The sequence below is a fragment of the Solanum verrucosum genome, unplaced genomic scaffold, assembly GCF_900185275.1.
Source record: "Solanum verrucosum unplaced genomic scaffold, falcon-dt-bn FXZP01000058.1, whole genome shotgun sequence".
NCBI lineage: Eukaryota > Viridiplantae > Streptophyta > Magnoliopsida > Solanales > Solanaceae > Solanum > Solanum verrucosum.
The window spans coordinates 2,065,523-2,088,006 of record NW_026020303.1 but is presented as its reverse complement, the minus strand read 5'-3'; the positions used below and the strand labels follow the sequence as shown (position 1 = coordinate 2,088,006).

The 22,484-nt window shown below is 34.8% G+C and overlaps 1 protein-coding gene across 3 annotated transcripts in view; it reads left to right on the top strand.

Moving 5' to 3' along the window:
* The window catches only part of LOC125835020 (ATP-citrate synthase alpha chain protein 2), an 877,357-nt gene extending 855,330 nt beyond the window's left edge, over window positions 1-22,027 (top strand). For all 3 annotated transcript variants that reach the window (XM_049514162.1, XM_049514161.1, XM_049514160.1), the window contains exons 2-13: window positions 18,323-18,424; window positions 19,210-19,386; window positions 19,495-19,656; window positions 19,772-19,852; window positions 20,084-20,135; window positions 20,211-20,325; window positions 20,431-20,512; window positions 20,899-20,994; window positions 21,098-21,199; window positions 21,346-21,462; window positions 21,546-21,662; window positions 21,792-22,027. In XM_049514162.1, coding sequence (XP_049370119.1) covers window positions 18,326-18,424; window positions 19,210-19,386; window positions 19,495-19,656; window positions 19,772-19,852; window positions 20,084-20,135; window positions 20,211-20,325; window positions 20,431-20,512; window positions 20,899-20,994; window positions 21,098-21,199; window positions 21,346-21,462; window positions 21,546-21,662; window positions 21,792-21,863 — 1,272 coding nt within the window. In that variant the 5' untranslated portion in view covers window positions 18,323-18,325 and the 3' untranslated portion in view covers window positions 21,864-22,027. The remainder of the gene's footprint in view (window positions 1-18,322; window positions 18,425-19,209; window positions 19,387-19,494; window positions 19,657-19,771; window positions 19,853-20,083; window positions 20,136-20,210; window positions 20,326-20,430; window positions 20,513-20,898; window positions 20,995-21,097; window positions 21,200-21,345; window positions 21,463-21,545; window positions 21,663-21,791) is intronic.
* Window positions 22,028-22,484: the final 457 nt, after the last annotated feature.

Here is a 22,484-nt window from a genome sequence, read left to right as displayed (position 1 = left end):
CAACAAAAGTCGCCCCTAAAACAGATGCTATTGTGGCGATAAGAGCTGCCACTAAATGTATACCGCAATTGTGGCAAGCAATGTTGCCACTGAAAGTCGTATACAGTGGCAACAAAGGTTGCCACTAAATATTTAATGCCTTTGTGGCGATCCTAGTCGCCACTGAAAGTCAATTTTTAGTGGCGATTTATGAAGCAACACTTGGTGGAATCTTCTTTTGTGGCGTGTTTTAACAGTTTTTGCAGCAAGAAAACTCGCCACAAATATAATATTTTGTGACGACTTAAGAGAGTCGTCACAAAAACTTTTAGTTATGGAAGTACTTGCCACGGCGCTATTGTCGCCACTAAATATATTCAGTTGCGACTTATTGGGCTATTGTGGCGAGATTTGTCGCCGCTAAAAGACTGGTTTCTTGTAGTACCCCACAACACCATCCATTCTATTTGACACAAAGCTACAAAACTAAATCTTAAAGACAAAAGCTAAAGTGGAACATTGCAACTTGAAAGTTGGGAAAATGTACAAGTACCCCCCTAGACTATGACCGAAATCTCAGAGACACACCTTAACTAAACTAAGGTCTTATTACCCCACTGAACCCATTTTTTTGTAATTTTGTGCACCTTTTTGGCTTACGTGGCATCCAAATATTTTCCACGCGCCTCATTTGCGTTGAGTCACGGAGTGTGCCACGTAAGACAAAAGGTGTACAAAATTAAAAAAAAAAGAAAGTTCAGGGGGGTAATATGACCTTAGTTTAGTTAAGGTGCGTCTCTGAGATTTCGGTCATATCGGTCATAGTATAGGGGGTACTTGTGCCTTATCCCTTGAAAGTTTTATATCTAAAATATTACAATGAGCTGTGAAATGGTTTGACAAAATAGACTATTAAATCACTAGGCATACCTAAAAAAAATTGGAAGAAAAATGTTCCTTTACTAACCACTCACATTCCTTCTTGTCTACTTCCTTTGGAATATACTTAAGAGCCTGTACAATTGGCTTATTCTTCACATAAGTCGCATGCAAGTATCCTTTTCATTTGTTCCATAACTTATTCATCCATCCAAAAATATGATCACGATGATCATTCATGTCAATACTCACAATTTTATCCTATAATAATTAAAATATGAGCTAAGTTAATGACCACAACATAAACGATGACGAACTTCGCATCTCTAGTAAAGAAGATGAAAGAAGAAAGTAAAAAATATGTGTCAACTATGCAGTAAGTATATAAAAAATAAAGCAAGAAGAAGTTGTAGAACAGTGGTTAATGTTGGAAATAGATAGAAAAAAAATTAGAATTCAACAAGAAGTTAAACATTGGTGACAGCTAAGTGAAATAGCTATATGTATTCATGATTCAACAACTTAAAACTAATTGCATACATAATGTATTCACGATTCATCAACTTAAAACTAATTGCATACACGGTGTAACTAATTGCAACTCAAGTTTCTCTCTAGCCAGATGGCAAACATTGCTTAAGTAAAGACCATTCTGAGAAGTCTTGCACTTTATGATCTTTCTCTTCCATTATGCGTTGCCCAATCTACATACGGTTCCCAAGTTTGGGAAGTGACTATTGATTTTTTGATCCACTTAAATAGCCTTGCCCACATGTTGAGAGTATAGTTGCATAAAACGAACAAATGGTCTCTGCTTTCATCAGTAGTTCTACAAAGTTCACACTCTGGTTCCATGTTGATCCTCCATTTGATCAATATGTCAGCAATCAATATCCTCCCATGGAAGTGTAATCACAAGATTTAGGTACAAAAGCACTAAGTGATGAAGGGTGACATGAAGCTACAGACAAGTCAGCTACAAAAGCATCACAACCTCACCAGGTATAGTCATAAAAAAATATTTATTTTACACCATTATATAACCATCTGAATTCAAGTCAGGTCAGGGTCGTTTGTAGCTCATAAATAATTAACCAAACCTTAGTCTCTATACCTACAAGAGAAGTCACTTGAAAATGGTAAAACAACACTAAGATGATGCACACTGTGGAAAGCACTGATCATATCTATCATGGAATCTACATCATATACGAAGGCCGTGTTGCTCTAAACGCTAGCAAAGAAATACAAATTTGTTTAAGGCTATTAAGTTGCTATGTTTGCCTTTAAAAAATACAATAATTTCTTTCCGTCCAAATCGTCCACAAAATGACCATGGAACCAAGAGTTTTTTCTTCCTGAATTATTCAAAATGTTCAATCAAAAACGATTATCCACTTCGAAAGCAAAAAAAAGTGCATGGACATACATACCTTTTTTGGCCAATCAAAACTCCACATTTGAGAATAGCCTTGGAATCTGTTAACTAGTGCATAGAGTTAACAAGCTGAATGGTTGAGTTAGCTAAACCATAAGTGTAGTCAGCTAAACAGAATGTTGAGCTGGCAATAGTTAGTTACAAAATAGTTTTATATATTTTTGTATCTGTGAACTATTATACAAGTATAAAAGGCATAGTGGTACAGATTCAACGTAACATAATTCATAAGATTCAATACAATTTCTCTTTCTCTTCTATTCTCTCTGTAAAGTGATCTAAGAATCAACCTCCATTCATGGAGTTTTCATGGTATCAGAACACTCGATCTTAGAATTCCGAGTTCATAGCAGCAACTATCAGGTGCTCAGATTCACCATCTGTTAAAGGTGAATTGAAAGGAAGCATCAAAAGTTAAGCTAGCTCAAATGACGAATGGAATGGCAGCTAAAGGTACTAGCACTGGAAATGGAAATGGAGTTACGAGCCCAATCACATTTCTGGTGATTGATCACAATCATCTACTATTTCTTCAACACATAGACACTCCAGGTAGTTCTCTAATCTCTCTTCAGTTAATAGGATCAGAGAACTATGCTCTGTGGAGTATGTCATTTAGGATTGGTTTAGTTGGGAAAAGCAAGTTAGGTTTCGTAGATGGAAGGTTTCCTAAATCTATGTTTGAACCATTATTGCATGATCAGTGGGAGAAGTGTAATGCAGTAGTGTTAAGTTGGATTATGAATGCAGTAAGGCCAGGACTTCTGAGTTCTATTGTGTATGCATCTGATGCACGCAAAGTTTGGTTGGATCTAAGAGAAAGGTTTGATACAGTTAATGGATCGAGAATCTTTCAATTGAATAGAGAGATTCATACATTAGTTCAGGGTACTATGTCTATTGCTGAATATCACTCTAGGTTAAGAGACTTATGGGATGAATATGATTTTCTTATACCATGTCCTAGTTGTCCTTGTCCCGAGTCAAAGAAATTTGGGGAGCATTGTGATTATCAGAGGCTATTGCAGTTTTTAATGGGATTGAATGAGTCCTACTCCCCTACAAGGCTTATGCATTGCTCATTGATCAAGAGAGTTAGAGGACTCTGGCTAGTTCTATTTCCACTAGCTCAGGGCTCATTGAAGGCACAACATTATATTCTCATAAATGTAACACCTACACAAGTGGTGCAGGAACTTCTAAAGGTCCTTGCCGAGGGCCTGTGCACCCTCGGGATTAGTCGGGGCTCAAAGAGACTCGGACACCCGGTGCAAATCAAAAAAAAAAAAACTTCTAAAGGTCCTTTTCCTGGTGGATCTGGTGGGGGATATAGTGGTGCTAGTACTTCAGGTGGAGGTTATGCAAGCAACTCCAGAGGTGGATACAAGGCTAAGAAACAGATTCTCATATGTGAACACTGTGGGTGCATAGGTCATTCCAGGGATCAATGTTATAGAATTGTTGGCTATCTTGCAGACTTCAAATCTAAGAGGAAACCTAGTGTGTATGCAAATCAGGTAGCAGCACCAAATGAGCATGGACAAGAAATCAGAACAAACTCCAACAACCATACAGTACATGTTGCAGGTTCACCTAATGGAGCATTTTTTTTACTAAAGATCAGTATAATCAAATTCTTCAACTACTCTCAAAACCTAGTGGTGAACCTATCATTGAATCATCTGTCAATATAGCAACTGTTGATACAAGTAGTTCTCTATCGCTCCGTCTTGTACTTATACAAGTAGAAAATGGAAAATAGATACTGGAGCCTCTCATCATATCACTTCTAATCTTGATGTACTTGACAAAGCTAACGAGGCCTCTGATCATATTGCGAGTAAAGTTCACTTACCAAATGGTAAAGCTGTGTCAGTATCTCATATTGGCAATACTAGAGTGTTCAAAGATCAGTCTATATCAAATGTCCTATTTCTTCCTGAGTTCAAGTTTAATTTACTCTCAGTCTCTAAGATCACTAAGGAAATACAGTGTATGGTAGGATTCTTCCCTGACTTTTGTGTTTCCAGGACCTTTCCACTGGTTAAGTGAAGGGGATTGGTAAGGAAGAGCTTGGCCTTTACATACTAAATGAAGGACCACCTAGCTGGTTAATGATAGTAGAACACATGCTAATTCTGTAAAGACTGAATCTAGTAACATCTGGCACAAGAGATTAGGACATGCTCCTAGTGATGTAATAAAGAGGTATGAGTCTCTTAGATACTTAAGTAATAAAGATCAGTCTCATTGTACTGCATGTTCTATAGCCAAGCAGACTAAACTTCCTTTTGCTTTAAGTACTCATAAGTCCAAGGCTGTATTTGAACTCTTGCATTGTGATCTTTGGGGTCCTTACAAAGGGTCCACTCATAATGGGAAGAGGTTCTTTGTTACTATTGTGGATGACTATAGTAGATACACTTGGATTTTCTTAGTTACTTCTAAAGCTAACACCATTGTTATAATCAAACACTTTCTTCTTCAAGTACAAAATGTTTTCTCTACTACTATCAAAACATTCAGGACTGACAATGCCTATGAGTTCTTCAGTAAAGACTTTCAAACTCTTATGTGTTAAATGGGCATTATACATCAGAGTACTTGTGTGTATACACCAAAGCAGAATGGTATTGCTGAAAGAAAACACAGAACTATTCTTGCTATGGCCAGATCTCTAAGGTTTCAGGCATCTATACCTCTAAGGTATTGGGGTGAATGTGTCACCACTGCTGTGTATATCTTAAATAGACTTCCCTCCAAGTTATTGGACTATAAGTCCTCATTTGAAAAATTGTATCTACATTCTCCTGTTTTATCTCATATAAGGTGTTTGGCTGTTTGTGCTATGCTGCTTGTCCTAAAATACCTGATAAGTTTTCATCAAGAGCCATTCTTGTTGTATTCATTGGCTACTCCTCCACACAAAAGGGTTACATTTTATATGATATTCATGCTCATTCTTTCTTTGTTAATAGACATGTGGTATTTCAGGAATATACTCCCTTTTAAACATCTACATGCCTCTACAAATCCAGTGTGTCCAGTGGTTGAGTATGTTCCAAGTGCTTCTGAGTGTATGCCCTCTCACATTGAGACCACTGATGTGCCTCCTATGAGCTCTAGTTCATCTTCACCTGATGCTATACTAGTTATGTCTGACCCTGTGGTTCCTGTTTCTCTTCCATCTACTACTGGTGTACCCTCTAGGAGATCAGCCAGATCAAGTAAACCACTTTTGTGGTTGCAGAATTTTGTCACAAAGTCTAAGAGCAATACTTGTACCTATTCACTGGCCAATCAAATTTCCTATGATCACTTGTCTCCTACATACAGACAAGTCTTAAAAGCCTACTCAGCTCTTACTGAACCAGTGTCCTTTAAAGAGGCTGCTACTGATCCTGCATGGGTCAAAGCTATGGAGTTGGAAATTGCAGCTCTGGAGAGTAACAAAACCTGGAGCATAGTTGACTTACCACCTGGCAAGAAGCCCATAGGCTGCAAATGGATTTATAAGATAAAATTTCTTGCCTCAGGAGAGGTTGAGAGGTTTAAGGCCAGGCTGATAGCTAAAGGTTATAGTCAACAAGAAGGGCTGGATTATGGGGAAACCTTTAGTCCAGTAGCAAAAATGGTGACTATGCGATCAGTGGTGGCTCTTGCTACCTCTAGGTGTTGGTACATCTATCAAATGGATGTCCACAATGCCTTTCTCAATGGTGACAAGAGGAAGTATACATGGTAATTCCTAATGGGTTTGCTAGACAGGAGGAATGTCAAAAGGTCTGCCAACTACACAAATCTTTATATGGTTTAAAGCAAGCTCCTAGACAATGGAATATGAAGCTAACTGAGGCTCTAGTTCAGATGGGGTTCAACAAAGTCACTATGATTATTCTCACTCGAAAGAAGATGCACAATATAAGCTAAAAATAAGTACTTATAAGTTAAACTAGTACCGAGTATAATTGAAAATCCAACCCTTTTCCTAACGGAATCTTGAGTGGTCTATTGGCGTCTAACCGAAAATAAATATTAAGTTAAACTAATATTGAACATATATTGAATGAGTCAAGTACCGTTAAAAATCTAATGTGTCTCAACAATACTTTGGATTGTCTCATGAGCAGTGTCTTTACCGAGGTCCGAAAAAATCTACAAAATTTAAGGCAAAAAGTTATAAGATAAACTAATAATGAACATATTTTAAAAGAATTAAATATATGTTCAACACATTTAACTAAACATATGAGTTGTGACCTTATATTAGTGAAAATTTTAATGGTCAAACGTGAAAGTGAAAAAATGATAAACATGATTTGTTGCGGAAGTGAATTCTGATGGCTTCCAATACCAATAGTCAAACAAATACTAAGAGAGTAAGAGGCAGTGGCAGTGCAGTTTTGACTGAATTAGTTTTAATACAAGATAATATGTTTATTAAATGGCACTAAATAAAAAAAAATATCAACATATGTTAAATGTCTCTCCGGGGCAAACTTGAATTTATACCGCTATTCCATCGAATATCTGCTACTTTCAATTCATATAGATATATCTTGGGGTAATAATTGGCTCATCGAGATTTAGATACATGGAAAAAAAAACAAATATTAATGTTCTAAAGAATTTTGAAACTCTATTTTTCAAGAGTTGAAACAATTCAATAACACATAGGTATTTGAGTGCATTTAGATTTTCATTAAGGAGGTTCGAAAAAATAAAAAAAATGTAAAAATACTTGAAGAGTAAATTTTAAACCTCCTAAATCATTAATCCAACTTCTAATCTTATAATCTTATATAGAGAAGGTTCAAAATTTATACATAACATTAATTAAAAAAATACCTTATATAAACTATATATTTTTTATCGAGAAAATTCATTTGAATTGCGTCATTATCCTCTAGATCCGCCTTTGTCTGCACTTGGCTCAATCGTAATGAGTTCACCTCTATAATCCATTGTTTCAACGTGATGGGCATGGAATCGTGCGGAGCAGCCGCACATCACGTTTGACTCTCACTCCAAATGTTATGGTGTCACTTTTTTTTTTTTTGGAGTACAATGGCGTGACATTATAATTTATACTATCTAATAAAATATGAATTAGGAAGCATTTCATGTGATTCACACTATACTAATTGTCACTAAACTATAATTAATTAAGGGAAAAAGGACAAATATATCCCCGAACTATCGTTAATGGTATACAAATACCCTCCGTCATACTTTTCGTTCATCAGTACCCCTGCCGTCCAAAAATCAGTGCACAATTGCCCCTCCCACTAACAGAATAGTTATTTGATACACGTGGCGCAATCCTACAGCTCAACCCGATTTGATTAATTATTTAACCCAAAATTTAAATACCCGCCCATTACCCATTTAACCCACCTAATTTACCCATTACCCACACAAATAAACTATCTAAAAACCTCAAGGAAAAGCCCCATTACCCGTTTGCATGATTTTATTTGAAGATTTTTGTTAGTAGTTCACATGATTTTGCTGAGGAAATTGTTTGTCATGTTTAGTATGCGTTTTTTGAGGATTTTTTTTGCCTGAGCTTATGTTTTGTGGCAACTTATAGCTTGAAAATTACTTGTAAATCATGTGGAAGATTGAATAGGTGAGCTGTTTTTCGAAGTAAATCCAATTAACTTTAGCTGATAATCGATTAATTAATTTTCTTTGCGTGTGAAAGTTTGATTTGTTAATTATAATTTGCGCTTTACCTAATTTGTTGAAAATTAAAGAGGAAGCGTACATCTATGAAGAAATTAAGATCTCTAGTTTTTCAGTCGAATACATCTCTAATTTATTCTCAGAAGTTGTATATGTGCTATGAATTTTAGGTGTTTCTGCGAATTGATCTTCTCAAAATAAATTATTTTCGCTCTGATTTCTGATTTTGTTGGCTGCTTCTTCGTTTATCTCAACGAAAAGGTCAAAAAGCACTCGCACACGTATCTCCGCCTCTCGATTCCTTTTATCATTTGTCCAGATCTGTAAATTTTTTCTTCACATAGTTCGTATAAAATTTATAATTAGTGGAGAAATCACTCCAAATATGCTGAAATTTTATATGAGAAGAACCTAAAATTTCTTTTTTTTTTCCTGAAACACACGTTTTTCTTCAATTAGATATTACTACCAAACTAGAGAGAAGATGAATCACTGTGCAATTCAACAAGGTGCTTTCGCCACCTGTGAAGACATGTGAGCTCTGTTTCTTCAATTTCTGATAAAAAGAACGCCGTCGTTTTTATTTGTGTGGGTTAAATGAGTAATGGGCGGGTTAAATGGATAATGGGCGGGTATTTAAATTTTGGGTTAAATAATTGATCAAATCGGGTTGAGCCGTAGGATTGCACCATGTGTATCAAATAACTATTCTGTTAGTGGGAGGGGCAAATGTGTACTGATTTTTGGACGGCAGGGGCATTAATGAACGAAAAGTATGACGGAGGGTATTTGTATACCATTAACAATAGTTCAGGGGTATATTTGTCCTTTTTCCCATTAATTAATACACATTATCAGCTTAATTTATAAATTAATTATGATAAATTAATACTATTTATGTAAACACGTTTGAATAAATTGTTGCAAGCGTGTATAATAATACAGTTCATGAGACTTCAACATATTATATTGTAATTCCTTTTCCTTTTTATTTTTAAAAATTGATATTGCAATTTAAATTATGCGTTTGGTCATTGAATTATTTTTTTTGGGTTCCAAAAGAATAATAGGCGTGATTGTATTGGCCAACACTTGACTAGTATACTAGGAGGATGAAAAATCTTTAAGATATTCACGGGTGGATATATATAGAGAGAGACGAGAGAGGCAGAAAGTGAGAGGAAATCTGATTGATGTATTATAAAATTAATGAAAAAGGTCAAAAATATCCAAAATGCATTAAAAATGATCCAAAAATGTCTCCTTTCATATACCGTGTAAAGATATGACACATGCGACTAACTCAACCTCAAAAGCTAACTCATGAGGAGAGGATTGTTTAAATCCATATAAGGAAACCATCAGTTCACTCCTCAACCAATGTGGAATTTTTACCCACTCTAACACCCTCCCCCCTTCACGCTTAGGACCAACTGGAGCGTGGACCGAGAGTCCAAACTGAGATGGTCCTAGCTCTGATACCATGTAAACATATGACACCTATGTAAAATAAGATTACCCGAGTGAACTACTTTCATTGATGATACCTCTCAATGTCATATACAAGTTCTATCAGCTCTATAACTAAGGAAACATATATTTACATTTAATTACAAATAATTTGATTTATATATCTAAAGAAACATATCCCTTTGACTGTGCAATCACATAAGATCTTTCAATACTCCCCCTCAAGTTGGAGCATGAATTGTGAAAATGCCCAACTTAACAACTTATGAAACTGGTCATAACCAAAAGCCTTTGTGAGTATAACAGTCGATTGGTTATGTGAAGAGATATGATGAGTCATAATTATCTTTGATTGTACATATTATCAAATAAAGTGACAATCTATCTTATGTGCTTGGTACATTCATGAGAAACATGATTGGCGATGATATGGATAGCAATTTGGTTATCACAAAAGAGAGCAAAATGTATTGCATGTTTTACTTGAAGATCCTGTAGAAGCTGAAGCAACCAAATAATCTCACTACTAGTAGTGGATATAGCTCTATATTTTGCTTCAACGGAGGAACGAGACACCACCGTTTGTTTCTTAGTTCTCCAAAAAATAGGTAATTTTTCAAGAAACACAATGTATCATGTAGCTAATCGACGTGTCATAGGACACTCTAACCAAATCGCATCACAATAAGCTTTTATAGATAGTGAGTTATTCGAAGGGAATCGAATCCATTGACCTGGATTTCCTTTGAAATAGTGTAAGATTTTATAAGCAGCTTTCAGATAAGGTTACCTTGGTGCATGCATAAATTGGCTAAGTACATGAACAATGTAGCTAATAACTAGAAGAGTGATGGTGAGTTAAAGCAAGCGTCCGACAAGACGATGATATTGCCCTAGATCATGAAAAATTTCTCCAGAATCAAAAGAAAGCTTATGTTGTTGCTCCATAGGGGAACTCGCTGTCTTGCAGCCTACAAGTTTACTCTCTCCTAAAATATCAAGTGCATACTTACGTTGCTTAGTACAATGCATGTTGGTGACCTTGTCACTTCAATGCCAAGAAAATATTTGAGCTTTCCAAGATCCTTGATATGAAATTTTGCTTTTAAATGCTCTTTCAACTTGGATATGCAATCAAAATCATTTCCCATGATAATAAGATCATCCATATATATAAGAACAACTACAAAGGAACCTCCGAGATGGGACAATGTATGCAAGAAATAGTCTGCATTGATAGCTGATAACCAAGAGAAAGTAAAGAAGTAATGAATTTATTATATCAATTTCGAGATGCTTGACAAATGCCATACAACGATTTTTGTAATCGACATACACTTTCCCCCCTCTGTTTGACATAACCTTGTGAAATCTTCATGTAAACTTCCTTATGCAAATCTCCATGTAAAAAAATATTGTTGACGTCTAATTGATGAAGTTTCCAATTTCGAGCCGCACCAACCGCTAATAGACAACGAACAATGACAAGTTTTGCAATAGGTGCAAATGTTTCATGAAAATCAACCCCTTCAATTTGAGTGTATCCTTTCGCTACCAAATGTGCCTTGTAGCACTCAATACTTCCATCGGGTTTGTACTTGACTTTATAGACTTATTTCGAATCTATAGCTCATTTACTTGGAGGTAAAATTTGTAAAGTCCAAGTATGGGTGGCTTCCAAAATTGAAATTTCCTTTGTCATGGCTTTTTTTCAATATGTGTGCTTAACGGCTTGAGTAAAAGATTTTTATTCATCAACATACGAGATGCCCTCTTTGGTTAACTACTTGAATAAAAGCTAAGGTTAATTTTCTTTTTAAATTCATTGTGACACTCAGGGGCGGATCTAGAGGGACGGGAGAAGGTTCACTCGAGCCCCCTTAACAAAAAATTACTCGATATATATAAGGTAATTTTTCTATATTTATATAGATATACAAATTTTGAACTTCTTAAACAAGAAATAGATTGCAGCACAGTGTAAAAATTGTCCATTGTGTTAAGGGTTTCAACCTCACTGTGAGCATTAGCCACTAGCCTGGCCCAATCCTTCTTTATTAATTATATACTATTATTATTATTTTTAAAAGTGAGTGGCATGGCCCCAATCCTTCTTTATTAATTAGGGAAAATTACGCGGCTAAGCAAACTTTTACTACTTAATTACTCATCATAGCTATAGTTTGTTGTAATTATCACTCGTGACTAACATTAATCATTAATTACGTGGGCTGACTTCGAGTTTGTATAATTAGTCATGCTTGTATATGTATAATTCTCCACATTTGTATGATTCGAAACTAACAATTCTTTGTTTGGTTTGTGTTTGTATACAATGATTTGTATTTGTATATGACGATGATTTCCTTTGGTTTTTCAGTTTTTCCATCATATACTTTCAATCTTTTTGTGTATAAATTTTTAAAGTTTGTATAAACGTGTAGTTTTTGAATTTTGTATAACATAACTTATATAATGTAATTTGTATAATATATTTTGTATAATTGTTTAAAGTTCATATATTTATGTTTGTATCAATTTGTTATTTCGAGTTTTATTATACGGAAAAGGGTCAAAACTACCCTTAAACTATCCGAAATAGCTTAAATTTACCCTTAAACTATATTTTAGCTCAAAAATACCCTTCCCGTCAAACTATTGGGCCACACCTACCCTTCTAGTTAACGGAAGTATCCATGTCTGTGTTAAATGCCACATGGCTACAAAAAAACACGCGCATTAGCCACGCCTAAAACCGTGGCTAAATCATACATAAATTGTGGCTAATACACTTTGGCCACAGCCAATTGGCCACGGTTGGTAGTGTGCCAAAGACGGGGCTTCGTGAGTAGATTCGCCACTGTTTTTACACTTTTGGTAACATTTATTTAGCCACGGTTGGTCTAAAATTTAGCCACGCTTTATTCGTAGGTAAACTTATTTGTCTGAAAAATAAATTATATTTATAATTTCTAGCCATGCCAGAAAACGTGGCTAATAAAATGTAGGTACTTTGCGTATTTTTCATATTTATTTTAAGATTAGCCACGACTGAACCGTGGCAACTGTGTATAATTTTTTTTTAAAAAAAATGCAATTAATTCCCTGCAATGAACTGGTGCTAATACAGTGATAAATGCACAAACATTACTTTAATGATATATTCATCATACATATTAAAACAAAATGTAAGTTTCATCAATAAAGATAACAAAAATTACTGCTAGTGTAATCAAAATGCAAAAAGTTGAAGCAACACCATTTGTGTATAGATATATATATAATATAAATTAAGAAGAATCTATGTTGAAACTAGCCAATTCATTACCAAATTTGGCTTGTAAGAACCTATGAAGAGTTTTCAAGTGATTCTCATTTTGTGCAAGTTGTTTCTTGGTTTCCTCAAGCTTTTCCTTGGTCTCTTTATATCCAGTCAGCTTCTCTTCCAAAGTTTCTATATGTTTCTCTAGGTCTTCAACACGTTGATGAGACATATTACTAAAACTACCAACATTTGCATGACTAATTGAATGTCTAGGCATCCCAAAAATAGCTGAAGGACAAACATTATCACATATACCATGCACACAACCAGAATGTACAACTCCATACACTTTTCCAATGGCGTCATTGGGATGAGCCAATATCTTCAACGGAACACCTAAAGTAGCAGCATGTTCTTGATCTTCAGGTAGATGCTCCAAAATTTTATACTACAAATAAAATAGAAGACATGAGAGAGACGTACCAACATTGTTATTAATGAATTGTTAATCAACTCATTAGCAAATATTGCAAAATTAAAGCATCTCATGTCCTGCACTTATTAGAATTAATAAAAAATTTTAAGTGGTGAAATTTATTAATGGGTGAATGGCAATGGGACTGGATGATTCTATATGCCAAATTTTCCAGGAAACTATTGTGTTTAGCATGTCTAAATAGGAGTTGGACTTATTTGTGTCTAGCTTTTTCTAAATATTAGACTTTAAAATTCAATGATTTGTTGTGTATATTTTAGGTTTTTCTACTGTTATTTTCTACACACCAAAGAAAATTTGAGGGCTTGAAATATTGTCAATGGGTCATATATTGATACCACAGGTGTAGTTAGCAAGCAGATGTTGGTGTCACACATTTCAAAAGTGGAATGAGCCATGAAAAGGACACATGCGTACAAAAAAGATGCAGAGAAGGCAAAAAATTTCTTATACTTACATGATACTACTAAGATTCAAGCAACATGTTGCTATACCATAAACTTTGACATATAATAAAATATATAATGCAACTATCAAATAGCTTTAGTTTAAAAACCTTTTTGAACCATGTGTAGGATAAAGTTACATAACTTAAAGAAGATTTTTAAAAGAAATACATTCGAAACAGAACAAGACATATCATTTCTATATCAAGACTGTCACAAAAGTAAACAAGTATTTGAAACTTACAGCTAAAATCTTCCCTTCTTCATTCACATAATTGCCATTCTTTTTCAGTAAAGTTGACAATACAACTTCACTTCGGCACATCGGCCTTCTCAATTTTTGCTCCTATCATTAATCAAGTATAGATGAAAATAAGTAACTAGCAACACATTTTATTCGGTATAATAGTGTGGTTCTCAAATAAACCTCAAGGTAAAGAAACCTAATTATGTAGCTATGCCCACCTCATACAGAAAAGATCCAAATTATGGTCAGTGAGATACAACTAGATAAGTCACCAGCTTATACAACACAAAACTGCAAGACTGCCCCACAAATTGCAATGACATACACTAACAGCCATAAGAAGCTTGTATTTAGTTGTTTTGATATCCACATTACCATTTAAGAGCAATTATTGATGTTTGCAAGTAGTTACCAGAAAACAAATAAATCACACACTTGAAATTACCAATTTCACTAACACAACAAACTGAAACAAAACAAAATCAATGAAAACAAAAGAACAATAGAGAAGCTAGTTGACTAGTCCAAGTAGAACTCTTTTTGAGCTTGAAATGTACCCGTGAGAGAATACAAAGCAATAAACTAATGGAAACCTCTAAGAAAAATCTAACGGAAAATCACGTTCAGTACATGATAACATAGAAGAGTTAGACCCGTAAAACTTATCTCTTATAGAAAGGGGAAACCTCAACAGCTGACAAACCTATGGAAAAGGATTTTTACTTTCTCAAAAAATCAGTCAAATTCCCCACAAAGTACAAGAGAATAATCTAGAGCTAGTTAATACACCAGATAAGGGGAAAATCTCAATTTTCTGAAGACCACCGAGATCCCTACACAAAGAGACCTTGCTCCACACAATAACAAAAACTTGAAAAACAGACCAACCTTCGTTCCAGGTAAAAAAAAAACCCCACCAAAACAATCCAATAAAAGTGACAATATATGAAAGATATAGATACTTGAGACAATGCATTTAAGCTATTATAGCAATGGGACTTTATTACCTATAATGTTACTTGGCCGAGGGTCTTTCAATAAACAACGTCTCTACCTCCATGAAGTAGGAGTAAGGTCTATGTGTACTTTACCCTCTCCAGACCACACACTGCGGAATTACACAGGGTATGTTGTTATTGTTGACTTTACCTATAATGAACCATATGTTGTTCTTGTTTTCACAGTTTAAAAAGTTTCTTTTCATGACAATTTGTAAAGAATTTTAACTGACCTACAAAGATATCTTCATAGGTTTATCATTTCCTTTAACGAGCCCACGAAACTCTAAGGCTATAGGAATCAGCCTAATCTACGTCTGATATGACTGAACATGATGAGATCCTATTTTCATGTATGATTTCTTGTAAACTAAGAGAGAATTGTCTTTAATTTTACTTAAATTCTCATTTGTGACTGCTTAATCTCAATTTGGGGTTGATTTTACTTCCTTTTATTCTTTCAGCAGGTTAATTCTACTTTAGAATTGCTAAATTATGACAAATCCTTAATGTATATTGATTCTTGAAGTATTATCCTTCTCATCACTCACCTCATCAAAGTGGGAAAAACAGAGAAAAAGTTGTGATGTTCCATAGTAGGTTGCTCAATAAAAATTACAAAACTGATGTATTAATCCTTATTGAGAAAAAGAATCACCCGCGATGCTTTTACTTCCACATATATGATTGATTAAAAGTTTATCCTTGTTTAACCTGACTGCCTCCTTTATTCCCCACTATCAGCCCAAATCTGAACTCGTAAGCTTTTTTTATTATTAATTTGCAGGCACAATCAGGAGCAAATTTATAACAATTAACTAGCCAAAGAGCATGAGATAGAGAGTTGTAAAAGTGCGAAAGTTATTTTGAAAGTAAAATCTCAAAGAGTAAATCGTAACCGAAATTTGTATGCCATCCTTATGAAGGAAAAAATTGCACCCGAGAAAATTGAAACAAACAGAAAAAAAGTTGATAACACAATCGAGGTTTATAGAATCTGTGTACCTGGACTCGAGGTTCGTACCTAGGGGAAATGGAAAAAAAGGGAGGGAGATTATACTGCGTGATTTTGCCACAATTTTTTAGCGTCAGTTCTTAATATGTGGAGAAAATTATATTTTAATGTTAATTTAGCCACAGTTTATTTTACCATGGCTAATAAGCGCGTTTTTGATAGTGTTGATGCCACATGTGCACGCCAAACAGACCCCGTATCCACATAGACGACTATGGAAAAGGGTCAAAACTACCCTTAAACTATTCAAAATAGCTTAAATGTACCCTTGAACTATATTTTGGCTCAAAAATGCCCTTCCCGTCTAACTATTAGACCACACTTGCCCTTATGTTTAACAAAAAACATTCATGTGTGTGCTAAAATGTCACATGGACTCCACATGTGCATGCCAAACACACCTCACCTCCATATAGACAACTTAACCCTAATTTCACTCTTTCCCCCCTCATTTCATCCTTTCTTTATTTGGGTATATCTATATGAATATACAATATACATTGACTCAATTCAGTTCCATTTTATTCTGATACTAATATGTTGTACTTTGAAGATCACAACTTAAACAAAATTCAAATTAATTTTATTATCTAATCATTTAAATCATCTATATATTGAATGTTTCTTTAACTTTCCACAAAATCTAAAACTTCCTTAATAATCATTTAGAGCATCTTCTGAATTAGGGACCACAAAAGCTCAAAACTTGAACAAAAATAGGGTAATTGGTAAAAAAAAAAAAAATCAAGAAATCTATAAAGACTTACTAGGTCTTCGTTGATGTAGTAGCAATCGAAGGTGTCATCCCAGTCGTTCGTCAATTTTTCCTCATTAGCAAAATCGCCGACATTGATGTGGCAGAGCTCGGTCACCACCGCCAGGGAAGCCGCCGTAGTCATCTTCCTTGTGCTTGGAGTTCTGGTGATAAGTATATTAGATCTCTTACGACAACTGCTATTTTGCGTCATGGCCGTGAGTTGAATCAAGAAGAAAGTTTCGCTAAGATTTGCTTAAACAAAATTAATTTATTCAGAGAAATTAAAATAATAAATTAGTGTTAATTGATTAATTAAAATGAGTGGGTTTATATTATACCTTAGATCGTTTCTTTTATTGTATTTGAAATAGTCATCAAATTGCAATTTCTCTACTTCATTCGATTACGTATACAAAGTTCCGCAAATGTTTTTTCTTTTTTTGGTTCAATATGTACTTTTCAGGATGAAATGAGGGAAAAAGAGTGAAGTTAAGGCTTTAAGTCATCTATGTGGAGGTGGGGTGTGTTTGGAGTGCACATGTGGAGTCTATGTGGTATTTTAGCACACACATGATTTTTTTTTGTTAAACATATGGGCAAGTGTGGTCCAATAGTTAGATAGAAGGACATTTTTGAGCTGAAATATAGTTTAAGGGTATATTATGCTATTTCGAATAGTTTAAGGGTAGTTTTTAACTCTTTTTCGTTTATTATATTTGTATAATTCCAAACTTTATATTACTCAATTATACAAAAACACGTCAATTACACAAACGTACCAGCGAATTATATAAATTATTGTCCTCTCTTGCTCGCCTCTCTCCTCCCTCTCCCATTCTCACTTGCCATATATACAAATGCATATGTATAATATACACTTATCTAACCAATATATATATACAATTCACCTCTCTCCCACTCTCTGCCCTCTCTCGCTTGCCTCTTTCCTCCCTCTCCCAATCTCGCTTGCCATATATACAAATACATATGTATAATATACAATTATCTAACCGATATACATATACAATTCACCTCTCTCCCACTCTCTGCCCTCTCTCGCTCGCTTCTCTCTCCCAATCTCGCTTGCCTCTCTCTTCCCTATAACATGTAGCTACGAATTGTAATTATCAAACTATAGCTATGAGGCGTAATTAAGCTATTTTTAAATGGCTATATGCGAAAGTTCCTTTATTAATTATAATTTTTATTTGTTTTTTAAAAAGTGCAAAAATAATGAATTTAACCTCAAAAATGAATTAGTAATATGAATAGTTTTTATGAGTTGGTTGGTCCACATGGGTGGGTAGGTAATTTTCTTGTGCTTCATATTTACGCTGTCCATCGCAGGCAATTACTTCCCGCTAATATATACTCTATGATTCTATTTTTTGTATGTTTCTATATACTACTATACTATTTTTCAATTAGCCCATATGTATTTTTTATAATGTAGAGCAGCCATCTCTGAAAATCTCATCAATATCACAACTATAAATATAATGAGTTGAGTCCCAATATTCTTACACGTTTCATACAGATTCTTTGAATCAGCTTTTTAACGGTAAGGATCTCAACTTTCTTGCATTTTTTTTGTATGAATTTTTGTAGATTTTGTTAATTATGAGTTTTTGGATCTAAACAGGGAAAATGGCCCGCAAGAAGATCAGAGAATATGATTCGAAAAGATTGTTGAAAGAACACTTTAAGAGGCTTGCTGGTTATGATTTGGCCATCAAATCTGCTCAGGTAACTCAAAACAATGTTAGACCTTGTGATTCAATTAACATTACCCCTCACCTAAAACCCCTTTTTCTGGTAGCTGAATGCAGGACAGTTTTAGGTTCCATTTGTTAAAATTAGGCCAACTGTATTTGAAATGTAGGATGGCAAATTGAAATTATTCGAGTTGCCGTCTAGTTGTTGTAACTTTGGAGCATTCATCATATATTGCTGATTCTAGTAAAACAGATCTGGTTGATGGTACAGTATGTTGATTGTTGGTTACCTACTAAACTGAAGAATAGTAGGAAATGGATCTTGTTTAATCACTGCATATGAACCAGTGTTGACAGTGGTGAAGGCACATGTGTGGGAAAATTACAATGTGTAGTTAGATAAAAGTATTCTTTTTATGTATATATATATATATATATATTACATATTGACATCCCTTGGCTTCTTCGTGAATTTACTTCTTTATAATTTGAAACTCCTTAAAAAAAGTTCTTGCTCCTTTATTGAATTTGAGTGTGTATCTTCTTGAAGTCTTTCATTATGTATCCTTTTTCTAGTATTCAGCGCTCTCAAAGCAAATGAGCTAAATGAGTTTATTCTCTGGTCCAGACGCCATACAACACTGGCCTAGATTCATTTGTGTATGATGGAGGTTGAAGGACTAGAGAAAACAATCTTTCATGTTACTTGTGACAATTATAGATTGCATTAGATGATTTATTTGAGAGAATATAAGAATGCGGAAATTTATTCCTCTGTGCAATATGATGATGGTATTTTTTCTTTCGATGTCTTAGATTACAGAGTCAACTGATTTGAATGAGCTTGTAGAGAAAGAGCCATGGCTTTCTTCAACACAATTGGTGGTAAAGCCTGATATGTTATTTGGGAAGCGTGGAAAAAGCGGGCTAGTTGCCTTGAATCTTGATCTGGCTCAAGTTGCTTCTTTTGTGAAGGAACGGTTAGGCAAAGAGGTGATTGAAAATATTCTTTGTGGTGATATTGTTATAAGGAGAACACAATATATACTTTATCCAGAAACACATTATTTATACTATTAGAATGTATTTTCACATTAACAGGTTGAGATGAGTGGATGCAAAGGGCCTATCACAACCATCATCGTTGAACCATTTGTACCCCACAATGAGGAGTTTTACCTTAATATTGTTTCGGAGAGACTTGGTTGTAGTGTTAGCTTTTCTGAATGTGGAGGAATAGATATTGAAGAGAACTGGGACAAGGTACTTGAAATGTGCCTATATTTTATTACAAGTCAACAGAAAACATGTTATTTTTTAATAAGTTCACTATTTTAAGCATGTATATTGATTCGACATTCTACCGTGTTAAATCCAGGTTAAGACAATCTTTGTGCCAACGGGGACATCTTTTACATCAGAGATTTGTGCACCACTTGTTGCTACTCTACCACTGGAGGTAAATGTTTGAGAAAACCACAAATTAGGAAAATTTGATCCTTGTTGCCACCCATATTTGAAAATTCATTGTCAAAATGGAGCATTGAGTAATGATTTTCTTCTTCAAAAAGTAAAAGGCAAAAGGGAAAATAAGAAAAGGCTGTATATTCCAAGTTTATATGTCATATTAGTTTCTGCAATGTAATCTGAAACCACTGATATCGATGTGAAATTCACTTGTGTTGTACAGATTAAAGGTGTAATTGAGGAGTTCCTCAAAGTGGTTTATACTTTGTTTCAAGGTATGTCCAAATTTCATTATCACATCATTAATAGCCATTGGATTTGCCTGAGTCTTTGAATATTCTTTCGATCAGATCTGGACTTTACTTTCCTGGAGATGAATCCTTTCACATTGGTCGAAGGAAAGCCTTATCCACTGGATATGAGGGGAGAGCTTGATGACACTGCTGCTTTTAAGAACTTCAAAAAGTAATCTCTTGGAACACTGGCATTTAGCCGTCTACTGCTTTCCAGATATATTTGAGTATGGTATGCATGCATCATCAGTATAATAATATATCATTCGTTCTGCAGGTGGGGAAATGTTGAATTTCCATTGCCATTTGGAAGAGTGATGAGTGCTACGGAGAGCTTTATTCATGGGCTAGATGAAAAGGTATTTCTTGACACTTTGGCATTTAATTAAGAAAAGCATGAGGGATGAAAGACTTGGAATTGCCAACCCTCTCCCACTCCCCGGAAGTAGAAAAAGATGTATCTACCCGGTTTTAATAGTCCCTCTTTTGGGAATTGTAAGAGATGAACAAGGAAACAAACAGCTGCTGTTTATTCGTCCATCAAAATTTAGAAAACCTTTTCAAGTAATACAAATTCAAGAAGAGGAGAAAGCTGATTCTTTTAATATAAGATGTCTACTGCATGTTTCTTGGGCATGAAATATTGAGCATTACAGTGCGCTGCGAAGTGTTTCTTGTCTAAACTGTGTCAGTTGAGGTAGCAGATGGTTCTATGAACAATTGATCATTCATTTTTCTATTGCAGACAAGTGCATCTTTGAAGTTCACGGTCTTGAACCCCAAGGGACGTATTTGGACGATGGTTGCTGGTGGAGGTGCCAGTGTCATCTATGCAGATACTGTATGTTTCTATCCTTTGCGAAACTTATGCCCTATGTAGCTGGTTACTTTGACTACCCTTCTGTTGTTGCATTGCTCTAATTGCCATGTTGGGTTACCTTCAGGTCGGTGATCTTGGATATGCTTCTGAGCTCGGGAATTATGCCGAATACAGCGGTGCTCCAAATGAAGAAGAGGTCTTGCAGTATGCCAGAATTGTAATTGATGTAAGCATAAAGTATTCGGTTAACTTAATATATAGGATATACCATCATAGTGAACATGCTATGGCATATTCTTGGTTATTTGTCTATAGAATGAAAAGAACATTTTTATTAGGAGAAAGATACTCATTTCGTTGCCAATTATGCAGTGTGCAACCGCAGATCCTGATGGCCGTAAGAGAGCCCTTGTGATAGGTGGGGGAATAGCCAACTTTACTGATGTTGCTGCTACATTTAGTGGTATAATTCGAGCTCTGAAGGAGAAGGTACGAAACCATCACAAATCATAGCCATCTTCAATATGACTTGTAGTAACTTGGACACTCCTAACTCGGAGTTCTTGTAACAGGAATCAAAGCTTAAAGCTGCAAGAATGCACATATATGTCAGAAGAGGTGGTCCAAACTACCAAAAGGGTCTCGCAAAAATGCGGTCTCTTGGGGAGGAAATCGGCATCCCAATTGAGGTATGAATTTGGTATCCAGCAATAACTAGTCTAAAACCATTTTTCCTGTTTCAATAGCCTCAAGCAATTTCGACATCACAACTTAAGTATCGTTGTAATATTTTCCCCGTCTCTTAATTTATGTTGTAGGTATATGGACCTGAGGAAACCATGACTGGCATCTGCAAACAGGCTATTGAGTGCATCACTGCAGCTGCATAAAGCAACCAACTCTGCATTCTCCAAGCTTAAATTGTTTTGGTTTACTTTTTAGCTTTGTGTTAGCATAATGTTGTTTGTGTCTGATGTAAAAGAGAGTGCTTTGTACTTGAGACATTTTACATTAGCAAATGGGCTCTAATAATAATCTCTACATATACAGCTTCTGAAAGTATTTTGTGGCATATTATATTATATCTACATACCACCATCTATAATTACGTTTAGCGCTGGAGGCAATTTATAAATTTTCTTCTTAATCGGTATTACTAGTTTTTGGACACATGCAAATTTTTATTCGATTAATATTTTTTTTACTAAAACATGTATGTAATAGTAGTAAAATGTAATACTTATGATAAATCTTTATACGTGTGACGAAAAATATCAAATGGGGGATGTATTTTAATGTTTTAAATGCAAACATATGATAATTAAAAATTTATAGTAAAATAAATTAAAAGAAGTCTAATAGAGAGAAAACACATTAAAAAAATAGAGAAAAAACTACAATAATTACATCATTCTTAGACTTTAATCATAATAATATAGATGAAAAACAAATACAAAATCAATAAATAATCTTTTGAGTTCTTGTCGACACCGTCTCTCCAACCAATCAAA